Here is a 23,906-nt window from a genome sequence, read left to right as displayed (position 1 = left end):
TATATCTAGGAAGGCCCTTTGTGAAGCTATTCTAAAAGATTCTAAGACACATTCAAATATATGGACAAGATTTTGGTTTAAAATATTTGACGGAATAATTAAAATGAAGGAAATACCAATTAGCTCTATGGAGAACATGTTCTCAAATTTTGAAAAGGCAAGGAGAAATGGGTATATACTGGATAAGGAGGTTACATTCGTAAATTATTGAAATAGCATAGGTAGACAGGGTAAGACTTACCATAGGACTTAAATATTGGGGGACTAATGGTGTTTGTAATATTTGCTTTATTTACAAATACTGTAGGTAGCTAGAGAATATTGGTAAGAAAAAAGGCTACTGCTCTGGCACACAGATGACCCGTTATGTTGGGCTGCACACCCATACAAAGACATACATATCTACATTCCAGAACGTTCAATTCAAAATGTCCACGTTTTTTCCTCATTATGCAAAACTGACCTATTGATTCTACTGCATCCCTTACATATACACATACCCTATAGAAATAAATCTCCTTTGTGTACAATTAACCAGCTTCAATCCCTGAATTTTATAGGAATCCAGATGTTGTTGTTGCTGTTATTATTATATCTGCAGATGGGGTGTTTCCCTTTGTTTCTTCTTTTTTTCTTACTAGAGATCTATTAAGAAGGCATAATGCCATTCAACTGTCAGTACTAGGAAGGCATCCCTAAGATGGATTTGGTCTGAGAGCCCACAGCCAAAAAAGCTGAGTTTAAAATAAAAAGAAAGAAATATCAGGGGTGCAATATTCAACATGTTTACAAGGGAGGAGGCCCTTCAGAGTTTTCAGAAAACAGGATTGCAAAGTGAGGCTGTCCCTTCAAATCTTGACTCCCATCAGATGCTGTTTTTTTTCCAACCAGGCATCCTCTAAGTTTGTTGGGATTACAAGTCCCAGAATTCCCAGGTAGGTTGAAATTCTGCAAGTTCCCAACACACAGGAGAATGTCAGGTTGGGAGATGCTGCCACAGATAGATCCATTTATGGTAATGACCACAGTCACAACACAGCGCACTATCCCCTTTCAAACCACAGGGTAAGGTTATGCTTTTCACTGGTAAGTCTCACATTTTGGTCCATGGACCATCAATTGTTCATGGAGATTCACAGGTGGTCTGCCAGATTCTCTGCATTCACAGGCCAGAGCCCAACCACCGCCTCAGTCCCCATCTGCTGTGTGCACTGTCGGTCAGCTGGCTCCCAAAAACAGATCACTGCCTGAAAACTGATTCACTGAAGGGTAAGTGATAATATTACTAACAATGTAAGTACTAACACTCAGCAAACTGACAGGTGAACAGGTTGCAAGCATAGTTATTGACTATGAGTCTGTCTGTGTTATGCTAAATGGAATTGTGATTTTGCGCCTGCCACCTGAAAAGTGCAAATAGGAAATGCAATAATGGATATCTGAAAATGGGCTGGAGATGTCTCTTGACAATGAGAGATATTTTGAAGTAAATTTTGACCAGCAAGTTTGGGCTAAGAATTGCTATTATGGCATGGGGTACATAAAATAACTTAAGTGGTAAATAAAAACTTAACTTTGGATTAAATTTTCTGGTACAAACTTTAGTTTTAAAAAAGAGAAAGCATACACAAATGCAAACATAAATGCCAAAAAAAGTGAACTCCCACACTCTTACAGATTAAAACGTATGGAGGATGGCATTTGTTTAATTGGGCGGTCCATGCATTTTCCTAATGTTTCTTTTGTGGTCCATGATTGCACAACATTTGAGGAACACTACCTTAAATGAAAGCAGTCCAATGCACCAGCCAATATAAACACACATTTATTATACTCTAGTGCTTGTTTCTATAGCATACATTACAGCATTTATTTTTTCAAATAGCCTTTTCAAAATTAAGACTTAAGAGTTAAACAGCACAAATTAAAATACAAATACAGTATAAAAATAGAAAGAACCAATTATTTTATTAACTTGCCCTGAACGGAATCTAACCAGGAGGAAAAAAAAAATAACAAATCCTAGTAACAATTAAACATTAGGCTAATAACAATAGTCAGTCAAGTCTGTTGATATAGCTAGTGTTTCATTCATTCCTCTTGTTTGATTGCATCTTTCTGGATCCTCAGGTCTACATGTTAAGTATTAATCCATTATATTACGATTTCCCACCTTTCTCATTTTATTTTCTCCGTGGAAGCAAATTCCCATTAACTCCCCTCACTGCGCCAGAATCCCAGTTTGCTCTTTATCAATATTTAAAGAGGGAGGAAGATCTGGCAGGTCGCCCAGACAAGCAGGTCAGCGACGCATCAAGGACTGCGTGTTTTCGCTGTACTTCAGGATCCATCCCTGCACGCTGTCCGCAGCTGGGCAGAGACCGCCGGACGAGGACGCTGTTAACAGAAACCCCCCGGTTTCGCAGGAGAATGGAAACAGGGAAAGTGGGTGGGCTCCACGTTGAAGAGAAGCCCAATTCTGCGACTGATAACATCCGGGGCCATCTTCGCAGCGTGTGGGGAGTCTACCGGGCGGGTACATGGGGCGCCGCTGACCCTACGAGAAAAGCCAGGGGGTTGGCAGGCTCGCCCCACACACACGTGGTCCAGCGGCCGCCCCCAGCGCCTCGGGAGAGTCACGTGCGGCCGGCGCCTGCTCCTCGAAGCCCCGTGTTTTGCCTGGCTGCGGAGGATGGTGGGGCAGGCGGCCGCAGCTTTGGGCCGCGGGCTGGAGCGCAGAAGCGCCTGCTGCTGGGGTCGGAGCCGAGGCGCGGTTCTGCTGCTCTTCTTCTCCTTGTCGCCAAGGCCCCCTGGCGGAGCGGCGTGGCTACTGGGGTTGCGGCCGGAGGATACGACGCCCGGGCGCGTGTGGCTCGAAGGGGGAGCGCTGCGGGCGGCTGAGGGCTCCCGCTTCTTGCTGCGCCTCTACTTCCAGCCGCCGGCCGAAGGGAACGCCGGCAGTAACCGCAGCAGCGCGAGCGAGGAGGTTGAACGCCGCGTCGTCTTCGTGGAGGAGCCGGCAAAGGTGGAGCGCTGTCCCGAACGCAGCGCCTGGGCCTCGGATGTGGAAGTGCTGGGCCCGCTTTTGCCCGGAGGCTCGGACGGCTCGGCTTTAGCCGAGGTGAGAGTGCGGGAGCCGCGAAAGGGTGAGCCCGGTGCCGGGCCTGAAGGGCGTCGGTTCGGGCTCTGCGCTTGGGATGGACGAGCCTGGCAACTGCACGGCGCGCCGGGGGGCTTCGTGCTGCAAGTAGAGGCGCCGGCGGCGGTCTTGACCCCGTGGCTGATTCCGTTGCCCACCGCAGGCTGGCTGCGGGCTCTGGGCGCACTAGTCCTGCTGGCTCTGTCGGCGCTGTTCAGTGGCCTCCGCCTGGCCGTGCTGTCGCTCGATCCGATGGAGCTGCGGGTACTGCGCAACAGTGGCTCGGCTGCAGAGAGGGACCAGGCACGCAAGGTAGAGGCTGCGCGCGGCCGAGGTGGAAGCGGCACTTACCTGCTGTGCACACTGTTGCTCGGACAGGCGGGTGCCAACGCCACGCTGGCGGGCTGGTTATGTGCTGCTCTACAAGCCAGTCACAGTTTCCTGCCCGAAGTAAGCCAAGGTGTGCCGTGGCTGCCTGTCCTGCTCTGCACCGGTGTCGTCTTCCTGGGTGGCGAGGTATTGCCCTACTCTGTTTGCTCCCGCCATGGGTTAGCCATTGCTGCACACACGCTCTTTCTCACCCGCCTGCTCATGGCTGCCACCTTCCCTATCTGCTATCCACTCAGCCGTTTGCTAGATTGGGCCTTGCATCAAGAGCTGAGCACCTTCTCCACGAGGGAGCGCCTGCTGGAGACCCTGCGGGCTGCTGACCCCCATGGTGATCTTGTGAGTGAGGAGCTAGCCATGGTACAAGGTGCGCTGGAGTTGCGCACCAAGGTGGTTGAGGACATCTTGACACCCCTGAACGATTGTTTTATGTTGCACTCTGATGCCATACTTGACTTCACCACCATTTCTGAGATTCTTCGCTCAGGCTATACCCGCATCCCTGTATATGAAGGTGAGCGACGAGACAACATTGTCGACTTGCTGTTTGTCAAAGACTTGGCCTTCGTGGATCCTGATGACTGCACTCCACTGCAGACAGTTACCCGCTTCTATCACCGCCCGCTGCACTGTGTCTTCCATGACACCCGCCTAGATACGCTGCTCGAGGAGTTCAAGAAGGGTGAGGGCCCGGGGCCCCAGCCACTCGCCTCCTGCCAGCATCACATGCCTCTCTGCTCCCTGTGCACCCTGCTTGCGAGGTACCCTGGGATCCCACTGTGCCCCCTCCTGCACTGGTCTACCCTCTTCCTGTAGCCTCGGTATTGTGGCTGAATTCTTGGAACAGCACACCAATGTGTGTGTATGTGTGTGTGCATGCCCATTTATCACATATGGCTCATGTGTGCATGCCCATTTATCACATATGACTCATGAAAGACACTGGAAGTATCCAAAAAATCTTCCAAATCGGTCTACCATGATGAACTAAGGAATGTTCTCCTGAAACTCTTTGGTAGCATTCTTTCCAACTGGTTCCACTATTTGTGTGAACTGACATGCTGTTGTCAATCTTCCTGCTTACATATTTATGTATTTCCATTCAGTGCGCAGAAACAATGAGCTGATTTTGGTGTGTCATTTCCTTGCCTTCAGTTGTAAGGAGGAATGAGCCATAATTTTCCTGTTCCAGCAAAGTGTTAGGAATGTTGCAAGACACACTTGCTATGAGGATATGAAGCTATCATATGTTAACTCTGGTCCATACTGACTCAGAAAATACAAGTTTTAAAGCCCAACATAACTAGAGGACACCAGGTTGGAAAAGACTGTCCAAAGTTAACTGGCAGTAGTTCCCCAGGCCTCAGACGGGGCGGTAGTTCCCCAGGGCCTCAGTCTTTTCCAGTCCTATCTGGATATTCTAGGGATCAGATTGGAGTCTTATACATAATGCATGTGCTGTAGCATCAAGCTTTGAATCATCTGCAACGTGGAGTCTGTTAATTTCTTGTCCTAATATTAGTTGTGAACCTGTCTTCAGTAGCAAAATTATTGTAGGACAATTAACCCAGTCTTTATGTCTTCTATACTATATTCAGACTTGGCACTGAACAGTATCTAATTTGTTAATATGGAGGCAAGAAAGAAAACGGGTGCAAGAAATTGTAACTAATAACTATAAGCAGAGTAACAGAGCTTCAGCTCTTTGCAAACTCACTCTTTAAGAATAACTAATTCAGGTGAGATTGTGGAGATGTATGGAGTAATTCAAGAAAACACATCATATATTATCAGTGTTATGTTTAATTTGGATTTGTACATAGTGTATACAGAACCAGCAGACTTGAGAATTTTGCACACATTTAGTGGGATGGTCTTTAGCTCCCATAATCCTACAGTCAGTGTGACCATCTTCCATGCTTGCTGGGAACTGTAGGACTTGAAATCCAAAACATCTGGAGGGAAGATTGTGGAATGCTGATACAGGTTATATGTAAGGGCATTGCTCACCTAAATTGAGAAAGACAGGCATTTAGTCAGACAAGAATTCTCATGAGATAGGGTTGAATGAGTAAATGGCAAACTCAGAGCCCAGAGCTATTTCTGGGCTTCCAGACATCATTCATACACAATCCATGTTTTTTCCTTTGTCAATTTGATGGATTGTGCTTTTGGGTTTAGTTCTGCAATTAGTCATGAAAGTCATCCTAGGAAGAGGAAGCAAGGGTTATAATTGCACTGTCACAGTTTGTGTTGCACTGTCACAGTTTGCATCAAATTTTGAAGCAGCCTTCCCTCTCACTTTCTCAGGAAAGTATTGTATATTTCTTGGATCTGTGAAGCATATTGGATCAGAGTAATATCACTTTCAAGAGGATGCCCATTGGTGGCTCCACATATCCCCAGATATCCCTAACTGATACTAGCGTAATTTGGTTGAGTTGCAGCTGGATGTGCCAGATGCAAGCAATCTAAAGCAGCTGTCCTCTTGAAAAGTGGGGTGTTGAACATTTGGTCTTGAATTTGGCTCCTTTTGTTAATCTCCAAGGGTACACTACAGGCTCCCCTGACACTTCTCAGTTTTGCAGTGGCCATATGGAAATCCTTAAGACTCATTGATGTTGTTCAGGGTCATAAGCATTCACAATTTTATTGTGAACCTTGTAATATCAGGTACTAAAACTGGAGCAGCTGAAATAGTGGAGTTTTTGCTTTCAATCTTCCCCAAACTTCAGTTTTTTAGATGTGGCCTATGGTGTGCCTAAAAAAGCTTAGAAGGAAGAGATAAACAGAAATCATATTTCTCTCAGAGTTACGATGGGGGGTAGCCAGTTGTATAAGCAGGTGGAGTGAGCACAGAAAGCTCCTCACAATTAAATAGCATTAAGTGGAATGAGTATCTAGTGGATGCTTTATCTTAAATGCCATCAAGTAGATGATCAGAATGGCTAAGAAATTAAGTGGAGCAGCATTGGAGAGAAAAACAATAAGTCTGCGCTGTGCTTAGCACCAGAAGGTGTAAGAATTAGCATTATTTAAAAAATCTATGCAGCACTGCCACTACAAGGAGAATTATAAATGGTGATCAAAGCTAGTCATGATGTTCCAACTGAGATTTAGCTAGTGTTGAATCCTATATTCTATGGCTTGTTTTAATTGGGCTAATCTCATTGAGTAACATTCAGTTTGCTTTCCTCTCACTACTGTTAACTTCCTAGCAAAATATTCCACATTTAATGCTTTGGAAGGATCTGCACATGATAAAGGTCAGCTACTACCATTATCCAGAGAGTTAGGAGTAGGGTCTAGCAGGAAGCAGGAACAAACCAGAATCCCACACATCTCAGCTTCAGTGCCCATCTAACTGATGTGGGGTGAGTAATTCTCTCTCCCTGGTTCCTTGAAAAGTAAAGCTAATTCGGGAACTTTTTTTAAAAAATAATTCATTGAAAACCAAGCCTAGATTACCTTTGTTTCATGCTCTGTAAAAGTAGTGTTACGTTTTTTAGATGTTTTACAAACATATTTTTATACAGAAAGCATCAGCATCTAAGTACATCATCTTGGACATCTAAAATGCTTACTCTCATAGGATTTGAATATTAGCAAACATCCCTGAACTTTAGGCCATGTTATGATCCTTTTGACACCAGTAGGTGAGATTTGTGGGAAGTAGAATTCATTGTTGGGGAGCAAACAGTCCTTGACTGGACATTTTGAGCTATCCCCAAATAACTCCTTCCTTACCTCTTTCCTTTTCTCTCCCATCGTTATGAATTCCTCCTTTCTCCAGAGCCCAGGATAATATCTCCTTCAATTTACTTCTCACTCTACAGAAAGTAGCATATATCTCATTCCTGAATTTCAAGAAGTAAATAAATTCTACAAATGAGATATATGCATTGCTCAGACTTAATTGCTTACCTATCCTTCACACGAAGGAGTGGGCGGACAGAATAATTTTGCTTTTCATTCCCATTTCAAGAGGGGGCTGCTTCTTACTGAGCACTGGAGTCAAAGGCCCAGATACCTCAAGTGGTCCACTTCTTATCTTATTTTGGATGCAGTGGACAGTAAACACAATAAAACTCCTGTTGAATCTGTTTCTTTTCTTGTAGGTAAATCACACCTTGCAATCGTGCAGAGAGTGAATGATGAAGGGGAAGGAGACCCTTTCTATGAGGTGATGGGGATTGTCACTCTGGAGGATGTGATTGAAGAGATAATCAAATCGGAGATTCTGGATGAGACAGATCTCTATAGTGAGTATTAGGGGGCCCACTAGGAAGACATGCACTGGACTGGGGGATAAACAACATCACAGGAACTATAGTTTTGTTTGTTATTATTTCTAGTAATTGTGAAACCCTTGCTAAAATCTCTTCTTCCCCCTCCCCCCAATTCTTACTTATTGAACTTACCTTTTTCCTATTCTCCAGTTAGACCATATAGAACTTGCCCGTCTTTTCCTGTTGTGATTTTTCTTGTGTAGCAGCAGCTTTCAGCTAGGGAATCAGCCAGCAACCTGCTTTGATGACAAACCAGAATCCCACACATCTCAGCTTCAGTGCCCATCTAACTGATGTGGAATGAGTAGTTCTCTCTCCCTGGTTCCTAGTATCTTATTTAGCACAAAGGCAGATTTTTAAAATAGCATCTTCCAGAGTGAGACCTTTCATTTTACCTCATTGCTTCTCCCTTTCTGGAAGACTAATCCTTGGGCACCAAAGCACTGTGAAAAAATACTTTTAATGTTGGATGATGGAACCAGAGTGGGAGATGTTACTATGTATAGTAGAGATAGGAGACTGCAACAATATGGAATCTTATTGATCAGATTTTAGTTGGTGTAGTGGTTAAGCACCAAGCTAGAAATGGGGAATCTGTGAGTTCTGCTCCTGCCTTAGGCAGAAAGCCACCTGGGTGACCTTGGGCCAGTTATTTTCTCTCAGCCCTAGGAAGGAGGCAGTGGCAAATCACTTCCAAAATCTTCCAAGAAAACTGCAGGGATTTGTTCAGGCAGTTGCCAGGAGTCAACACGGGCTAGAAGGCACACCCACACACACCCACACACACAAAGGTTTAAGAAGGCAAAGTATTTATCTTCTTCTTTTTAAGAAGAAGAAAAAATAGTCACCTGTAGTGCTAATTGTACATATTTACTTACCTAAATTGTTAAGTACATTCCTTAAGTAATTTAAGGAAATATGACAAGTTTGCTTGAAAATTCTGTTTTTCTTTTCTCTTTCTCACGCTCACTTTCTTTTTTAAATTACATATTATATATTGTGTTTGTAGTTGTTAATCCTGCTAATCTAAGACATATGCTTTGGTAACGCCTGAAATGTATTACACTTGACAGTTTTAATTTTCGCTTTGGTATTATATTGTTGTTTGTATTTTAATAAAGCCCTGCCCCCACGGTCTGTGGCTTTGTGACTGATGGCAGAGTTGATAATACAGGTAGTTCCCAGTTTAAGAACGTATTCCATTCCCAAAGTCTGTTCTTAAGTCAAATTTGTATGTAAGCCAGAACAGTATTATTGTATAATACTGTATAAGTAGTATTGTGTAATAAACTCAAATCATTGTGTATTTAACTCTAATTTTGCTACAGTAGTCTCCATTCTTAACTATGGGTCATCTGTAAACCAGGCATTCTTAACCCGGGGACTCCCTGTATTCTCAGTGCTGTAGAGAAATGCTGTCTTTCATTTAAGATACTGGAGCTGTGTCATTGTAAGGCCGGCAAACCAAAATGTTGCAATGAGAGCAGAAATTGAGATACAGTGTCATTTCTAAATTCTCAGAGATGTGACTGTATTTTTACTTTCTTGATCTTCAGCAGACAATCAGAAAAAGGAAAGGATCCCCCATCGGGGTAGGAAGCCTCATGATTTCTCCATCTTCAGACTTTCAGATAGTGAGATGAGGGTGAAGATCTCCCCACAGCTGCTGCTGGCTACTCATCGCTTTATGGCTACAGGTATCTGGCTCTTCTTAGGCTATTGCTTTTCCCTGGACTTTTGACTACTCATTGACTGATATCTGTGCTCTTGGCAAGTATCATGCGTATCTTGAGGGAATTATGTCCTTTTCAAGAACAGAATGACATTTAGGTCTTTTTTTTAACCTTAAGATTTGGCATCCAACTCTTCTGTGGATTATGCTTTAAGCAGCCAGATTCATTTAGAGTAGAGTGGATGAGATGTTTAGAGGCATCATTTTACTTTCAGTACCAACTTTCTCTGTTCTGGGGCAGGTATGATGAACTGAAGACGGCTCTGCGAAAATGGAGCCAGCAACCAAGGCAAAGACCAAGGAACCAGTGACTAGGCTGGTTCCTTGGAACCTCTCCAGATAAGGAGAGGATGGGAGATTGCCCACATGTGCTCCAGATGGCTGCTTCTCACGAACAGACCACAGGACAGCAGTTTTCCAGGGGTTTGAGTGCCGGGAGATGATGGGATGAGCCATCTCACTCACAACTGCAGCAGACCCTTTTAAAGGACACTAAGTTCACAAACCTCACTTTCTAATCACTTTCAGAAATTGCCTATTAACTATCTTAAAGTTATTACAGACCTTCAAAATGACAAGTTTGAGAAGTCCTTATCGGGTGAGTTTATCTTCAACTCTGACCAAAAAAAAAATTAATTACAAACTTAAAACTTAAAGAATTTGAAATAAACAGCAAAAAGCTAAATACGATTTTGATCTAAGAAAGTTATAAATAGATTAAGGATATGTCTGGAATATTAACTTTTACTATAAGAATTTGGAATTAATTATAAGAAACAACCTTGTGGGAAACAGGCTTATTTTCACTATCCTGGCAATTGCAAATCATAACAAAAGATAAGTTATGATTTTAGAAACTGGACACTAGATGGGACTAAAGATTTTAAGCAGGAGAAAAAAAAATACTGAAAGTGTCAGTTAATACTGGGACTTATAAAATGATACAAAACAATATAACATCAGAAATATTAAAAGAGATCTTTCAAGAATGGAGCCAGAAGTTAGTAACTAGAATATCAACTGTCAGTGATGATGCCTGTTTTTTTGGGATAGACTATGTCTAAAAGATGTTAATGAAGGAATGACCGATGTGGAACAAATTTTATCTAACAAGATAGAGAAAGTACAGAATGTGGAACTACAAATGACAGGCCAAGAGAATGATTTGGAAAAGGATGCTTTACTGGATATGCAAAAGAAACTGGCTGAAGTTTTAAAAGGGAAATACAAATGATAAACCAAAAGAATGACCTGGAAAATGTTTTCTTATTAGACCTACAAAAGAGGCTTGTTAAAGCCTTGAAGAAATCTGTGCAATGGGATAAAGAAGAATTGAAGAGAAATCAAATCCTATGGCAACATTTGATTGAATTAAAGATTAAGACTGTTAGAAGTAAAAGAGAGGAATGTAAAGTTGGTTTATTTGATCAAGGTTAAAATAAGATGCAATGTTCTGGTAATCCTGTATGGACTTTTTGCTGACATGAGGGTTGAAAAGTTGATGTTTTATGGATTTGGTTATAGATAGGGGATGGGATAGGGGATGAAGAGATATCTCTTTAACCTTACAGGGGGTGAAGAGTTACTAAATTTGTTTATACTTGTTTTGATGAAGGTTGGAAGTCACTTCTTTAGATATTTCTTTTTCTTTATTATATTATATTCTTTTCTTTTCTTTTCCTTTCCTTTCCTTTCCTTTCCTTTTCTTCTTTTTCTTTTTTCCTGCACTTTTTATTCTTGCCATTCTCTTTTTTTCTAAGTTTAGTTTGTATTAGTTTTTACTATTGTAATTAAAATTCCTAATTTTTTTTTTTAAAAGTGTTGTCTTTCTCCAACCACCTTTCTCCTAAGTTGTCCTAGCATAGAAAGCATAGTTACTGCTTTCTTTCCCTTTTCTTCCTTTGCAGAGGTGGAACCTTTCAAGATGCCACATCTCTCAGAGAAGATCCTGCTACGGCTGCTCAAACATCCCAATGTCATCCAGGAGATGAAATTTGACCACAAAAACAAGCGAGCACCTGAGCACTATCTTTACCAACGTAACCGGCCAGTTGACTATTTTGTGCTCATCTTACAGGTTTGTCAAGATTAGTGAGGGGAATTTGTAACACCAAGGTTACTGTTTACTATAGGAAGTATTTACTTTACATGGTTAATTAGGCTTCAAAAAGAAATAACATCTGGGAAATAAATGTATATATAAATATGAGATCTTTATACCAAGAATAGAAAAGGACATGTTCCAAGGATTTGTTTTAGGTATTCCTCATGGATAGCTATAGATAAGTTATCAGTTCTGATCATGAGAAAATCCTATAAACTATATGTTCACTCAGGTAACTTGTACATGTCTTGTTAGAGAATAAAGAGTAAGTACTTGACCTGCTCTTATTCCCAACCTGACATCTCAAGATATCGCTATTGATGTCCCCCAGCTATTTTGACTTGCATTTCCTGTTTTTTCTTTTATGAACAGCCACAAGTATTTGTGAGTGAACTGCTCTTGTTCTTACCTGAAGTTATTTTCTTAAGCTATATTATGTATTTTTCCTTTTTCAGTGGGTGGCCAAGGCTTGTGGAAGAGAGGTAACTGGGACAGCTGAATTACACGCTGTTTGTTTTTTTCTATAGGGAAAAGTGGAGGTGGAAGTGGGGAAGGAAGGACTGCGATTTGAGAATGGTGCCTTCACATACTATGGTGTCCCAGCAATCATGGCTGTCATCTGTTCAGGTAGAAACCTAGAGCTAACCACAGAATGGGATGATAGAAGCCACAGAACCAGAACCTACAGTGTTCAGGAGAAATGAGCTAAAATGTATAATGTATAGAAACTTGCAGATTTATTCTGATTGCAACATTTGGGTTTTCACTGTATTAAGCATTTTAGCAAATAAGAAAAAGCAAAGGAAGGGAGTATTGGTAGAGACAGGTACCATAATGCAGTGGGAGGGAGGGCTAGAAGAAACTGCAGCAGGGGTGCATAACATCTGTTGACTCAAGGACCACACCAGGCTTTGCATGGCACAATGAGGGCTATGCTCCAAAAGTAGTAAACACTGGGCCCTGTATCAGGAGGAAGTACGGAGTTTTAAGGAGCAAAATGCGTGCCTTAGGCATCTGCAAGGCCTAAAACCTTTCCAACTCTCATAAATGGAAAAAAGTGCCCAATTTTTTGGCCCCATCTGCAAAATGAATACTGACAGGCTGCATGTGACTCTGGGACTACACTTCTTTCAGCACTTGCTTGTTTGGTTTCTATCCCTTCTCCTGAGATTTTGGAAGGAGGCACAGACCCACTGACAAAATGATAAGGCTAAAACATTTTTAAGCAGAATGCCTTGGTTGCATATTACATGAAGTCAAGTTCCATGTCAGATTTTAATTACAAATATAAATGTGCAGACTCTGAAGTATATTGACAGAAGGCTTGATAAAACAGGTTATGTGGAAATCTTTTGAGCTTCAAAATCACAAAGGAATCTTTTTTTATGCAGAGGATCTTTTTGCTGCAGATACAGCACCTTCTTTCATGCAGAGATGGAAGGAGCATTGCTGCTGCTGTTGTCCCTTCCTTTACAGTGTTTGAGTAAATGTGCCTATAATCCTTCCCCGTGGGAGGCTTAGGTTGCAGTACTGCAACGTTGACTGAAAATCATATGTTGGGAAGAAAGAGATTTGTGAAGCAATTTCCTTTTCCCTACAAGCAGGTAGGTCATGTAAAACCAAATAATAACATGTATGTGCTAAGGGCTGCCGTTCACTTGAGTCTGATCCAGGCATGCAACAGTTGATATCAACTCCTGCCTCTTTATATACTTGAAAATGTGTCTCTTCCCTGTTCAGAGCAGGGGTGACAAAATAAAGGGCTGATTGGAACTCACCTTCCATTTTTCTCTGTCTTTTCAGATAATGATGGGCGCAAAATGAGCAGCCTGGCTGGGTCATCTTTCCTGTGTATGTATCTCCTACATGACTTTTTTTTTTTTTTTAATGAGGTGGTATAAGAAGGCCATTTCCACTGGGCATTCCCAGGAGGAAAAGTTAAATAAAGTTCAGTGCTTCTTGACACTCTAATCCTACCCCAACAGAACTGTGAATTGAGGTGAGGTGGGGTAGCTGCAATAGATATTCTTTCATTTAGTTTAGCCACATCCAACTCTTAAATATTTAATTTGATACAGATATTTTAGAGCAGCTGCTCTGATGATATAGTTGATAGAACTGTAGATTTTGGCTAAGCCAAGGGTATTTTTTTAAGATCGGTTTACTAAATAAGCCATACCTGATCTTGTTTGGACAACACCCTAAACCAGAAACAAATCATTGCAAATATGAAACCAAGTGTGTTTGTCAACTCATTACTTGTGCGGGGAGTTGTGATTCTGTCAGTTTAAGGTTACATAAACATAAAGAAGATCTGCCTTAAATACTTCAGCCTGAACCAGTTCCATAGTAAAGTACTGGTTCCCTTCGGAGCAGCTCATAGCATACACCCAATAGGAAGAGTTTGAGGCTTCTTGGGGGCAGTGGGAATTAGGGAGGGAGCCACTACAGTATACTTTGAGGATGAGGAATGAAGAAACCATGGAGGTATCAGAAACCATCCCAGAGAAAAAGGACTGCAGATCAATATTTGAGAATATCCTCCCACTGTTCTGCTACTAACACAGTCCATTTGATCCTTGATTTCTTTATTGATGAGATATTTAAATACGTTGATCACCAATCTAGTGCTTTCCACACCTGCTGGACTTCATTGTTCCCAGTCAGCATAGTTAATTTATAATAAAAAGGTGCTGGTGTAACTTTTTTCTTTCCTATTCCATTTCCATAATGAACAACTCAAATGCAACCATATAAAAACAACCTCTAGTTGTCTGACCAGTTGAGTGTATCAGTAATGGCCATGTCATATATTTGCCACAGGTATCCATAGTCCCCTATGGAGACTTCTGCAGTCAGTTTTAGCTAATAGCAACATCTGTTGGTGCTCCATGTCATTGCTGGTTGCCTTTCTCTCTCTACTTCTCTTTATCTCTTACTGTGGGCTCAGTACTTTAAAAAAAAAGCCCATCCCACCATCCTTACTTACTCAGTTGCTTCTGCCAGCTGTTGCTGCTGCCCCATTCCTTTGTTCTCTTACCAATAATTCTCCATCCCTCTCAGCCTTAATGCTCAATCCAGAGCAGAAAGAGGAATCATTAGTGCCAGCCATAAATGTGTGCATTGGAGCATTTATTTCCCTTGCCTTTGAAAGCTAGAGATGCCCTGCATAAACTATTAGGAATGGTAATACAATCAAATAAGTGTGCACTCAGTGCAGTTCAGCTAGGTCTACAAAAATAATATAACTTCTGAAGCTTGGGTCTGTAACTGATGACTAGTTTTAAAATTAATTTGCTGTTTGGCTATCTGCATTCCATTGTTTGTGTTCTTGATGCCATCAAATGGTGATTTGTGGGATTGCATCATGGATCTATAAATGCTCATGAAGTATTTATTAAATCCACTTTTTTTCATTTTGGTGAGTCTCAATGTAGTGATGTGAAGTGAGATGCAATATCCATGAAATAATGCTAGGTAGCATGCAGAGGAACATTTCTTTTCAAAGTTGACATTCTGTTTACCTCTCCCTGTCCAAGTAATCTAGAAATAAAACTAAATTTTACAAAACTAAAAGAGCTTAGGGAAGATTAACAAGCTCTAACCTGTCCATGATGCTGTTGTCATTCCTGAGTAGCTCACTCTTTGTTCCTTCTAAACCTTCCTTGCTCCCTTTCCCTTTTCCCCTGTTTTTTGTCTCCTGATCCTTGTCTTCTCTGTAGTACCTGTGTCTGTGTCCCGTACCTTTGCCTTCAGCCGAGGGGAATCTTTGGCTGGCTCCCCAGGTAACAGTATAAATAGCACCCAGTTCTGCTGCCTCACGATTCTGGGTGGCCTTCTGTGACTCTTTCCTCCTGTGGAAGATACATGCTTATAATATCCTGCATGCTTCAAAACAGATCATTGTGAACATGTGTGCATGTGCTCTGTTTCCCTACAATTGAATCTGTTTGCCCATGCTGAGCCACATTTTGTGTCCAAATCCATGCATGTTATTACAGCAATGAGTATTTTCTCATGCTATTATTATACAAAGAGAGGAGCATTTCTTAAACGTTTCTTGTAAATAAAAGAAGAAGCAGCAAGTATAGTGCAAAGTAAAGCACTAGCCTTTAGCGTTTTATTTATTTACAAAAATATGCCTGGGTCTCTTACAAAGGGTTTACTGGCTTTATAAAGAATATTCTGGAAACTGGATTCTCTTGTAAGAAATGGATATTCTGTGGCTAGCTGTGCTCATGACAATTACTTTTTGAATATTGCCACTATATAGTCTCAGTGTTCTAAATATTGCCTAACCCTTTTCATCCTTGGAAATGTGTTACACAAAAGTATGTTCCAGTCATCTGATTCAAGTGAGGAGTAAGCCATTAAAGAGTGCTCAAACATCTCTCCTCACTTGATTGGCTGTGGTTCACTGTTGCAGCTATACATGCTTCTTGTTGATAATAGAAATATATTCCCATTGATGTGCATGGAGTCTTACTTAAGAGAGATCTTATTAAAATAGCCAGGTAGCAATAAAAGAAGGGGGAAAAGAACTATTGGTAATACAGACGAAACTATACATGTATTCACTCAAACACTATGTAATTAAAATCATTAGAAGGGAAAGAATTAAAAGGAGATTGTGTGGAAGGTATAGTTCTGAGTTACTGTATCTTTTGAAGTAGACACAGTTTATAATGTGTCATGTCATAAGAAATTCTATCCTATGCAGGTCTACTCAGAATACATCCTTTGGCTGTCTTTTGTGTTAACTAATTGTAGTGGCCTACCTCAGAGTGATGACCTTCAAAAGTATGACTATCACGTTTACCAGCTAGTATGCCTGTGTGATTGGTTGGAAATATTAGGAGTTATAGGGGAAAAAAACCCACCTTGGTTATATTCAGACATCAGGTTAAGGAAATTGGTAATTCAAAATTGTAATTTAAATATTCAAGACTGTATGTTTGTATAAACTTCCTAGCAATTAAGTTCTGCTGTGAATGGGTCTTTGTTTTGAGAAGGCATGGGGTTTTGCTACAAGGTGCCATAGGTTTCTATAGTAATTTTTCCAGAATAGAAGAAGGTATTAATGCAAGCAGGAAAAATTAAAAATTAAAATTAAAAAGAACAAGAGAACGGTCAGTAGATTAGCTGCAAAAGTGAATTTAAATATAGGAATTTGGCACTAGATAGACAAGAGACACTTAAAAGACCTCTATGTTAGGTATAGATATGTCTTGGAGAGGAACCAACTACCTCCATTTCTGGAGAAAGAGCATAGAGGCAGCAGTATAAAAGCTGATTGGTTATTTTTCCTCCCATGCATTCTAGTAGAGTCAGTTGAAATGCAGTCTTGTATTTCACTGTGGTATTAAGCCAAGAAGATTTTACTGGAACATCCTTTTTTTGTTTTCATTTTTTAAAATCTACTACTTTCCTTTTCAAAAACTGTGTTTTTAGGCTTCAGTCATCTTCTTGGCCTTGCAAATCCTGATCATTGTTATAAAGTCCCAGTGATAGTTGGAGCCTGAACAGAAAGCACAACATGTAGGAACTGGGAAATATACTATAACGTTTTCTTGTGGGGATTTCTACAAGGAGAACCATTCAACAAATAAACATTCAGATTTTTTTTTTCAAATTTATGCAGAATAAAAAACCAAGAGCTCTTACGGGTGGAGTTCATTCCAGGCAAATTAAAATGTCAGCATTAAGGAAGATTAGGGGAATCTTAAGAATGCTTCCCTTTAACTCATAGAAGCTGAACTTTAGGCATTGTGTTTTTCTATTCATTGCTTCTTCTTTATTTCTAGTGAATCAGTCCCCATCCCGTTGCAGTGGATTAAATCGCTCCGAGTCTCCTATTCGAGAACGTAATGACTATGGAGGCAGCAGCACCCAACTCCATAGTGGCAGCAACAACAACATATACACTCCAGATTACTCTGTTCACATTCTTTGTGATGTACAGTTTGTCAAGGTATCTATTGGACTGAGTGTGACTGAAAGAAGTGCGCACTCTTACTGTTCCTTTATGCCACGGAATATAAATAGCCTAGTGCCAGGATTGTTCCCTGTATCAGGTCCAAGAGTGTGGCTATACAAGATGGCGCCTCGTGAAAATTGGTTTATTAACTGCACAACTAACTAGCAAGCATGGTGGACATAACACAGAGATATTGTGAATGTGGTGAACTTACTAACTTGACTTAGAAGTGAAGAGACAAGACAAAGTTGAATGACAAAGCAAGGTTGGGTGGGAGAAATTAGTGTAGCACATACAATTTTGGCTTCTAGAGAGCATTTTAGAAGAGGCAAGGCATCCTTGTAATCCTCTGGTTTCTGATGGTTACAGATGTGTAGCCTGAAGATTGTGTGAGATGTAGTTGCTGGGAACATGCAATTTTCATCCTTATTCTTGCCACGTGCTATAAATTTACTTGACTATCCTCTACCAGATCACTAAACATAGATGTCATGGTACAATGGCCAGCACAAGATACAATTCTCACTTCTTAGCAGTTTGGATATTTTACAAGCAACATTTTATTTTTAAGAGAAATATTCTGTAATGGTACAGCATTTCAACAATGCTCTGGCAATGTTTAAACCAATAAAATTAACTGTATATTTTTCTGTCTAATGGTAGTACATATAGTGGCTGGTGTGGGTCTTCCGGGCTGTGTGGCCGTGTTCTTGAAGTTTTGTTTCCTAATGTTTCGCCAGCACCTGTGACCGGCATCTTCAGAGTGCAGGAGCACAGACAGGAGCAGTTCTCTCTGTGTCCCTGTCTGTGCTCCTGCACTCTGAAGATGCCGGTCACAGGTGCTGGCGAAACGTTAGGAAACAAAACTTCAAGAACACGGCCACACAGCCCGGAAGACCCACATCAGCCATCGTATGCCGGCCGTGAAAGCCTTCAACAATACACGTAGTACATAAACATTTCTTTCTTTGCTCTCTTGCCTTTAAATAAGGACAAAAATAAGCTCCTTCCAAATAATGAGAGATTAGTTTCAAGTTGTGTTGGACCTGGAATAGAGCAACCTGGGAATAAACCCCCATTCAGTAAGGATTTTGATTACTCTCTGCTTAAATTGACTCACAGAAGGAAAAAAAAAAAGGGCAGAAACAATGTGATGAAAACTTTGAAAAGAAATAATGGGTTGGAGAAAGTCATATTGCTGTGGAGCATAACAGTAACCATAAATAACGTTGCAGGAAAAAAAGGATATTGAGGGGAGACTAATGTGTAGAGCCAGTTTTGTGTAGTGGTTAGAAGCACTAGGCTAGAAACCGGGAAACCATGAGTTCTAGTCCTGCCTTAGTCACAAAGACAGCTGGCTGACCTTGGGCCAGACATTCTCTCAGCCCTAGGAAGCAGGCAATGGCAAACCACTTCCAAAAAATTTGCCAAGAAAACTGCAGGGACTTTTACAGCAATATTTAGGTTTACTGAAAGGAAAAGAGAGATGTGATGAGGTGAAAAAGCCCTTACACTCAGAATGTAAAGTGATGGGGCTGTGTGTAGTAGCAGAACATCCCTCCAAACATGATGCCTAGTGCCCTCCAGATTTATTGGACATACAACACCCTTCAGTGACACCAGACTGGGGGAAACTGTAATAAAATATGCAGAAAGGTAGTAGAAGTTACTAACACTGGAGAAAATGACTTTGCAGAACTAGGTGATTCTCTGGTAATTCCTCTGTTTGATTCCTAGATTACTCGGCAACAGTATCAGAATGCATTGGCTGCCAACCGCATGGACAGCTCTCCCCAGACCCCTGACACGGATGTTTTCAATGATGGTGATTCCACAAAGGCTCCCACAGTTAGAGGCACCCCACAGACACCCAAGGATGATCCTGCTATTCTCTTGAATGAGAGAAGCAGCATTGTGGGTAGGTGTACCACAAAGCATGTTCCTATAGAGTGACTATGTAAAGACACCTGTGGGAGCCTTATGTGCAAAATTATTTTAATTCTCTTTTTGTTAATTTATATCCATCCTAATCAGACCAAGCTGGAAAAAAGTTAAACCAACTGTTTTATTGCAGTATCCTCTCATATATTTGTGATGAGAGATGTGTACTCTGACATGTGCTGCTGAAGTCTCTTCATATATATCATGCAGCCAGCAAGTCAGATGGGAATGTGAAGAGCCCCACAGACTCTATGTTTCTGCACATGGAGGGAATCCCTCACATTCAGGAAGAGCTGACAGGCAACCCAGAAATCAGCATGCAGAGTGAGTATTTAAGAGCATGGTAACAGCAGGGCAGGGCAGGGCAGGGCAGGAAGAACACTCCAGAGCTGTGAGGGAAGGAGGAATCCCAGCCTCATCTTGACTATTATTGCCTTGCAGAAAATGAGGCCTGTATTGTCAGGCTGGAACCTGAGTCCTCAAGCAGGGAAATGGAGCTCAGCACATCTCCAAGTGGTCCTCAGGAACCCCTGGGAAAGAAGTTACTTCGGACACTTAGTGAGTCATCTCAAAGTTCTGGGGGAGGCATTTGTCTATATAGAATTTGTGACATGGAGTATAATTCTGGCTGCTTAAGCACAATAGACCCCCGCCCCCTTTATCCTTGGTGCTATTACACAAATATCCAGGATCTACCAGCCAGCATGCTACTTGAAATTTCCTGAACCTAAAGAGTTGTACTGACTAGTGGGAGCTTGGAAAGTGTTTGAGGTAGGGGATCTTTCTCCAGCAGTGACTACCAACCTTGACACTGCTGCTTGATATTGCAGGTGGAAGGAGAAAGCCTTCGGCAGATAGTGAAAAAAGTTCAGATGATAATACTAACTTCACATCGCTCATCACATGAGTGGCGACATGGCTCTGCCTTTCTCACAGGTTGGTACTATGCATTGCCCTATTCTTGGCAGTACTGATCCCTTCCTAAGTCACAAAATCTGAATACTTTAGAACAACACTGACTAATCATGGTGGAACCTGAACCAACTTGAAGATAACTGTACCTACCTTTGTTTTTATTATTTATTTTCAAATAACACATAAAGATTCTGTTTTCAGCCATGCCCATAATAGACTCTTGAGCTGCATTTGTATGATGCACAACAAACTTTCTAGGTCCAGTGTGTTGTGTGAACCCAGAAACCTGATCAGTTAAGGATCAGTTGAGAGATAAATTGAAATTACCTTTGAATTTTGTCATAGCCCTTCCCCTGACTATTCCATGTGGACCTAGAATCCTTCCATTTCTGGCTAGTGGCCTTGCATTGCTCAATTAGTCCACCAAGGAAACAAGATGTAAGGGCAGAGTGGCCGAAAATGCAAGGCCTTTCATTATAAAACTCATTGCCAAGCCTTGATAGTCACAGAATACATCTAAACATTGCAGTGCCCAAGCAGACTAGTCTGACTAAAATGGAAGGGACCATTGATTTAGTAAAGCTTTAACAGTATTTTTTTGGCACAGGGCTGTGACATGCAAGACAGGAAAAGGTCAGAAACTTTTTATTTCTCCAAATGACTACACTTGACTCAGCATAATTGCATGCTGCCAGATCAGACAATGAAGAATTATGATTGGGTTAAGCAGGTTATGTAAACCAGAGATGCTCTGAACTGTGGTCCATACTGTAGAGTACTAGTGGTCCATGGAGGCCCACAAGGTGGTCCATTGCAGCCTCCTCATGTACACTAGCCAGGACCCACTCATGAACTCAGCTCCCACTTCCTCATATTCACTACCGATCTAATCAGCTGGCCAGACCATAGCCAGACACCAACTCATACCCCATTTCTGTGTTCACCACCAGTCATCTTGTTGACAAAATGGATCAGTGGCTGAAAATTAGTTTGTTGAAGTTTATAAGTGATAAGACAAGTAGCAATATGTATACTAAAAGACAGTAATGAACAGATTTCAACTGTATTATCATCTAGAAAGCCGCACGCGGTGTACTAAGGGGAACTGCAATCTTGCACAAGCAACCCAGTAAGAAAAGTGCAAATAGGGAATACAACAATGAATATCTAACAATGAGATTTCACTAGGCTGGAGAACTACTTGCCCTTAGTCCTATACTAACCAGAAAACTAGTTACAAGAAATTTCCGTTGAACAATATTCCTGGCCAAGTTAGTGCTATGTTGTTATTACTGCATGGGGTACATAAAATAATTCCAATGGCAATTGCTTAATTCTGAATTAATCTTTTTTGCTACAAATGTTAGTTTAAAACAGCCTGTAAACATGAAGGGTATGGGAAGGCCCATAGAATGGGTCTTTTATCATTATATTGCTTATAAAAAATGTGAAATTCCAAGCATTTTAAGATGAAAGTGTTGGGAGATGTGGTCCCCACATTCAAGTGCAAGTTTGAGAAACACTGATGCAAACGTAGCTTTATGTTTTAACACTTAATTTTTTTTCAATGTTCCATAAGCTTCCTGTCCTAAGGGTTGTTTGTGCTGTTAAATTTGTGCTTAGTCTCTCTCATGTAAGGAGTCATCATAATCTTATTTTGGAAGTAACTGTTAAGAGGAATGATATGCACTTGTCCCAGAGCTAAAAGAGCACTAGATTTTCTCAAGTGGTACATAGAAAGATACCCAGTACTGTTCTGGCCAGTAAATCAAAGAGCTATGTGAAGTAGAGCAGGAAAAGCACAGAGGTTTTTGCAAGCTTATGGTCTTAACTGTTGTCTTCTTTCCCAGGTCTGCAGCATGACAGCCGACTGTGACAAGATTCATGTGTATGTTACAGCACCTGCTTCTCTAACATTAACTACCCCTTACCTTTAGGGCTAGAGAGACCACAGCCCTTTAAGCTTGAGAGGTGGCATCAACAAATATGAGAGCTGAAAAAGTCTCAGGAAAAAGTGGAAATGAGAACAGTATGTTGGCGGAGTGTGAGGATTCCTCTAAGTAGCTTAGCAGGGCAGTGTCCTCACCGTCTCTCAATTACTACCATTGGGGAAAAATACAAAGGAAGAGGGCATACAGGCCTTTCCTGCTGGACATGCCACTCCTTTCATTAGTGTGGTCCAGGAGAGTAGAATGAGTGCGTGTGTGTGCAACAACATCACACCATACACTCGCTCTGAATTCATCTGCATCTGAGCATTATCCAAATCTGCCCTAGACATGTGGTGTTGGTAACCAGCATCAGCAGGCTTTGGGCTGGCAGTCTGAAGTGCACATCATCGCACAAATCACCTTGTCATTTGTAACCTGTGAATAAATGGGCATTTGACCCTATTGATATTCTGACTTCCAGATCAATTGAGAAAAAAGAGGAAGGTTTGACATCAGGTCTCTGGGAGAAATAAAATGCACCTGTTTTAAATTATTTAGTTCTTTTGATGTGTAGCTTAAAGCACATACAGGAGGGAAGGAGAGAGTAAAAGAACATGCATTACAAGTTTTGGTAGAGATACCGTCAAAATGTGGCCTTTAAGCTTCTTCTTGATCAAACTCAAAATTGAGGTCATTGATTGAATGTTTAGAAGTGCTTTTGAAGTCCATTTTCTCCAACTGTTTTAGCTGGTAAAGATTTGAAAGTAGCACTACTAACAGTTCGTCAGTCACTTCTAATAAGGGCAGGTCCACAAAGGTATTCCTGAAAAGTTGCTTATTGCAACTTCATTGTTCTCCAAGGGAGAGGCAGTATTTGCATGTGAAGTAAAATGAAAAAGTAGATTTATTCTGCCTCAAAATATAACCTTTATTCAATCCAATTTCAAGGCCACCTATCAAAAATGTGTTTAACTGTGGGGGTAAAGTCGAAACTAAATAGCAGGAAAAGCATATTCAGCTTCACACACTGTGCCAAAGAACAAACAAACTGCTATATGTTGTACTACATTATAAAAACCTGGACAACCATTTAATGGCAGCAAAGAGATTGTTCTTTGCTGCCAACTAGTGTTCATCTGGGGTTTAGTAGCCCAAATCTGGTAACACTACATCATGACTTAGTGCGATTATGATGTGAACAGAATCGTGACCTTAGATATAACAGGATGGTGGCAGCCATACAAAGACTGTGGAAGAGTAAGTCTGCTAAAACAGACATTTAGTTGATAGCCATTTTGTGCCTCACTGCAAAAGTGCACCTAAAACTAGTACAGGTTATCCTCAGTCTAAGAATGAGTTTCATTCCCAAGGTCTGTCTTTAAGTCAGATTTGTATGTAAGCTGGAACAGTATTATTGTATAATACTGTATAAGTAGTATTGTGTAATGAACTCGAACCATTGTGTATTTAACTCGAACCACTGTGTATTTA

At 41.2% G+C, this 23,906-nt stretch overlaps 1 protein-coding gene and 1 long non-coding RNA gene across 7 annotated transcripts; one reads left to right on the top strand and one right to left on the bottom strand.

Moving 5' to 3' along the window:
- Positions 1–1,816: 1,816 nt before the first annotated feature.
- CNNM1 (cyclin and CBS domain divalent metal cation transport mediator 1) lies at positions 1,817–23,541 on the top strand. Of its 6 annotated transcripts, XM_088132640.1 has the most exons (12): positions 1,825–4,208; positions 7,645–7,788; positions 9,372–9,512; positions 11,455–11,624; positions 12,179–12,278; positions 13,455–13,502; positions 17,456–17,622; positions 19,366–19,546; positions 19,780–19,893; positions 20,011–20,127; positions 20,400–20,505; positions 22,335–23,541. In XM_088132640.1, exons 1-11 carry the CDS (start codon positions 2,693–2,695, stop codon positions 20,474–20,476), a joined length of 2,775 nt encoding a protein of 924 aa, XP_087988766.1. In that variant the 5' UTR covers positions 1,825–2,692; the 3' UTR covers positions 20,477–20,505; positions 22,335–23,541. The 6 variants fall into 6 exon arrangements, 5 of the variants coding, with proteins under 5 accessions (XP_087988768.1, XP_087988765.1, XP_087988767.1 ...); XR_015794502.1 differs by lacking the exons at positions 20,400–20,505; positions 22,335–23,541 and having other exon boundaries at positions 1,817–4,208; positions 19,703–19,893; positions 20,011–20,045; XM_088132639.1 differs by lacking the exon at positions 22,335–23,541 and having other exon boundaries at positions 1,818–4,208; positions 9,375–9,512; positions 20,011–20,505.
- LOC148213579 (uncharacterized) lies at positions 4,302–17,549 on the bottom strand. The gene is made up of 3 exons (XR_015794503.1): positions 15,396–17,549; positions 7,948–8,054; positions 4,302–5,536 (listed from the first exon to the last, which is right to left on the bottom strand). It is a non-coding gene; the product is annotated as an uncharacterized LOC148213579 (long non-coding RNA).
- Positions 23,542–23,906: the final 365 nt, after the last annotated feature.

The sequence above is a fragment of the Python bivittatus genome, unplaced genomic scaffold (genome assembly GCF_059951505.1).
Source record: "Python bivittatus isolate LINGU-HERP-01145 unplaced genomic scaffold, Pbiv_v1 ctg000980_np1212, whole genome shotgun sequence".
NCBI lineage: Eukaryota > Metazoa > Chordata > Lepidosauria > Squamata > Pythonidae > Python > Python bivittatus.
This window is presented reverse-complemented; position numbering and strand designations above follow the sequence as displayed.

Excerpts from the sequence above, each read along its gene's own strand:
- CNNM1 (XM_088132638.1), top strand. The coding sequence starts at position 2,693 with ATGGTGGGGCAGGCGGCCGCAGCTTTGGGCCGCGGGCTGGAGCGCAGA. Across the intron at positions 9,513-11,454 it reads TCATCGCTTTATGGCTACAG|AGGTGGAACCTTTCAAGATG; the intron begins GTATCTGGCTCT and ends CTTCCTTTGCAG. Across the intron at positions 17,623-19,365 it reads GTGATGTACAGTTTGTCAAG|ATTACTCGGCAACAGTATCA; the intron begins GTATCTATTGGA and ends TTTGATTCCTAG.